Genomic DNA, 3,220 nt, shown 5'->3' on the forward strand with positions numbered 1-3,220 from the left:
TCCCACAACAGAGTTCTGAACCCGCCAGGGGGCAAATCCAGTGTCACCTTCTATTAACTGCCGGGGTGTAACTGAGTCAGCAGGGTGACCCTATGCATGTCAGTCGCATTGTACCTCTCTTAGATCACAAAGGGGCTGAGGGTCCATCAGCGATCTAAAATACAAATTCCAAATGCAGTCCTACTTGCTGCCAAACCAAATCTCCTTCAAATTACACATTAGTCCCTTTCAGCAACCCAAATTGTAATTCTGCGTTGTACTGAGGGCGCCTTTTTAGGTCCGTAGTGAGACGATGGCTGTCAAACTCCTTTTAGGGCACGTTGTCTACTTTTAGACTTTATGAAAATACAATGGCTTATTGTCCAGTCTCCTCTCGAGCAATATCACTGTTACCTGTTTGACCTTTGTTTTATTGCCTTCTGCTCTCCTCGGCTCTCTGAGAAGGATCCTCAACAACCGTTGCTCACACCTCTCCAGATAAGTCACAGAATTTCTGATCGCAATACTTAACTGCTTTATCAGCACGGCTACTGAATTTTATTAAATTATACCCAAGTGATGCCTCCGTGTTAGGGAAACTATAATGACTCAAATCAAAGTGCACTTCGTGAGGGCAGCCATTTTGTGTGCTGAACCAATATTCAGTGAATGCTGTTATTCTCCTAAGTAGTGACAACACCTGGGGCACGAAGTGACTAGCGCTTCTGTGATGTCACTGGTTCCTAGCGGGTATTGGTTCAAACCACAAAATGGCCGCCTCCACTGTGTGTCTGAGGTAAACGTGGTTTGTTTGTCGAGAATAATGGAATAAAATCATCAGACCTAGTTATATATAAAAATAAAAAAAGATAGTCTTTAGAGAAATAATAAAAAACAATCCTGTGTGTGAGATTCCAGACTGGTCACCTCTGAACACACATCACAGCTAGCAGGAAAAGCATTGACCATTTGCACATTGTAATCACAGTGATTACTTTAAATGCCAATATTAAGGTGCCACTTTTGCTAGCAATTCTATTTTTAAAGATTAAAGCTGTCTCTTTGAGTTAGACGTTACATAAAATGTACACATTGTAGGTGATTAGAATGTTTTAGGCAGTTTTGTATTTGTCCGACACACAACTTTTTTTCAGCACCAGTACTTGTATTACACCTATGTGTGCAAATAATTTATTTGTTGCAAAATACTGTTACTGAGTTATAATACTACCAGATCTTCCCATGGTACAGCCAGTAAACCTTCATGCCACTGCAATGGTGCAAAGACCACTTCTTTTTTTTTTGTTGTTTGTTCTAGTAGTTTACTATACTACTAGTCTTTACAACATATGCTCTTTAAAATAAAAAAGATCATTTAGACTTTAAAGAGGGGTCTTGTATAATAATGACACCCTCACTGAGCAAGAATTTGTTGACTGGTTCCAGGATCTCACCAGCACGTAACTATGATATATGCTGGTCATGCAAAAGCCTGGATGAGTTGCTTACAATTGGTTGAGTGACATCACATGACCAGCATGAAATGATTAGGGAAGGCTGAATACAACCCGATCTGGTTTGTTCAAGGTAATTTGTTCTGCAATGTAATAGGATGTTGTGTGGTGGTTGTAAGACTGTGACAGGGATGTGATTTAGCTGTTCAGATCCATACGTCTCAAAATGTGGGTGTATACGCGTAGGTATATAAATATATGTACTACTAAACCTCCTCCTCTTAAGACCAGCAATTAGTAATGCTGGAATATCTGTGCCATGATTATAAACCAGCCCTTTCCAAGACATAGCATACAGCGCCACCTAGCTGTTACAGCAAGTACATAACTTAAGTTTGAGGCCTTTTGACTCCCTGGGCTTGTATAGTATTTTTTTGTTTTCTATATACTGAATGTACAGGTCCTGCCGTTACATTGTTTTGCAGCAGGCTTCATCTCTTTTTTGCATTTATCAAATAGATGCCATTTATACTGTTACATTAATGCATCTCTTAATAAACAATGTATTTTGTTAATGACTTTGGCTTGTGTACATTTTCAAGAATAAAAAATAAAAACAAATGCAACATTTACTGTTTCAAGTAACTTTATTTATTTAACAAAAACCAAAACAAATCTGTTCGTTCCCTTTCATTCCTACCTAAAAACTGCTATTAATATCGCACCACACTCCTTTCATGTCATCGTTTAAAGACAAATCCCCGATGCAGAGAAAGGTGGTGTGGCCATTGTAGAACACATCTGTAAGCTCAGTGTTAATGTCCACCTTGTATGTGACTGAAGTTTAGTGGTACAAACTGAATTCCCACATTACCCCATGTACTATTCGTTCTACGTTTGCTGACCATGTAATCCTTATAACTAACTGGAATGTATATAACCACTTAATACCAGAGTTCTGCCCATTCGTGATCACCAGTTACGAGTTTGCTCTGACTATTTAAGAGCTTGTCTGCTTTTATGTTGCCACAAATCCTAATTATAGAACGTCGAGGCTGATAATCTGAATGTAACGCTGGGAACTTGCACCAGACTCCAGTGGTATAATCTCTGTCGTGCATGAAGCCATTATAGTGAGGGTGAGGCACTAGAACAGAGAGGTGACTAATTGTAGGTGGACCCATCCCTTAATGTAATGGAGAAACATCTAGTTGTAAGACAATAAAATGGTGATCATTTTAAAAAGGGCAGTGTATAGTTCAGCCGTGACTGAAATGTTCCCACTCCATTCCTTTGCATTATAAAAGTTGCTGTAAATACTGTGCATAAGCAGATCAAAAATGCTATTTATAAGAACTGCACACTTTTTTTTATTAAAAAAATAAAAAAAAGTTCCCCAAATGGCACCATGCACTTGGCCAGGGCTGACTTTCACTTATCTTTCCTAAATATCACACACTGGCCCTGCTGATACATTCTGTCCATTTTTATGTCGGAGCACAGCCCTTGTACCACACAGGACTCGTATTAAACCTCTGTCCCTATTATACATTATAGTGTTAGAGCCCCGCTGATCACCGGACTTGCTGATTATCTCATTCGGAAGCTTCTGAATTCCTCCAAATGCTGCCGTTAGATTAAATACAAGCTATACACAGATCGGTGTTGTATATAACAAGTTATACGCAGTTGGTATTAGCCAGTGATGACCTAAATATAAAGGTGCAAGTTGAAGTTACTACTAACTTGATGTTACAAAAAAAAAAGCTAATTTGGGTGTTTTTGTT

General features: G+C 38.9%; 1 protein-coding gene across 1 annotated transcript in view; it reads left to right on the forward strand.

Annotated features, from left to right (window-relative positions):
- Positions 1-2,063, forward strand: part of JPT2 (Jupiter microtubule associated homolog 2) — a 21,065-nt gene extending 19,002 nt beyond the window's left edge. The window contains exon 5 of the mRNA XM_075179505.1: positions 1-2,063. This exon is cut by the window's left edge and continues 119 nt beyond it. Within this exon, the coding sequence (XP_075035606.1) occupies positions 1-57 (57 nt within the window). The 3' untranslated portion in view covers positions 58-2,063.
- The last annotated feature ends 1,157 nt before the right edge of the window (positions 2,064-3,220 follow it).

This window comes from Mixophyes fleayi, chromosome 7 (assembly GCF_038048845.1).
Source record: "Mixophyes fleayi isolate aMixFle1 chromosome 7, aMixFle1.hap1, whole genome shotgun sequence".
Classification (NCBI taxonomy): domain Eukaryota; kingdom Metazoa; phylum Chordata; class Amphibia; order Anura; family Limnodynastidae; genus Mixophyes; species Mixophyes fleayi.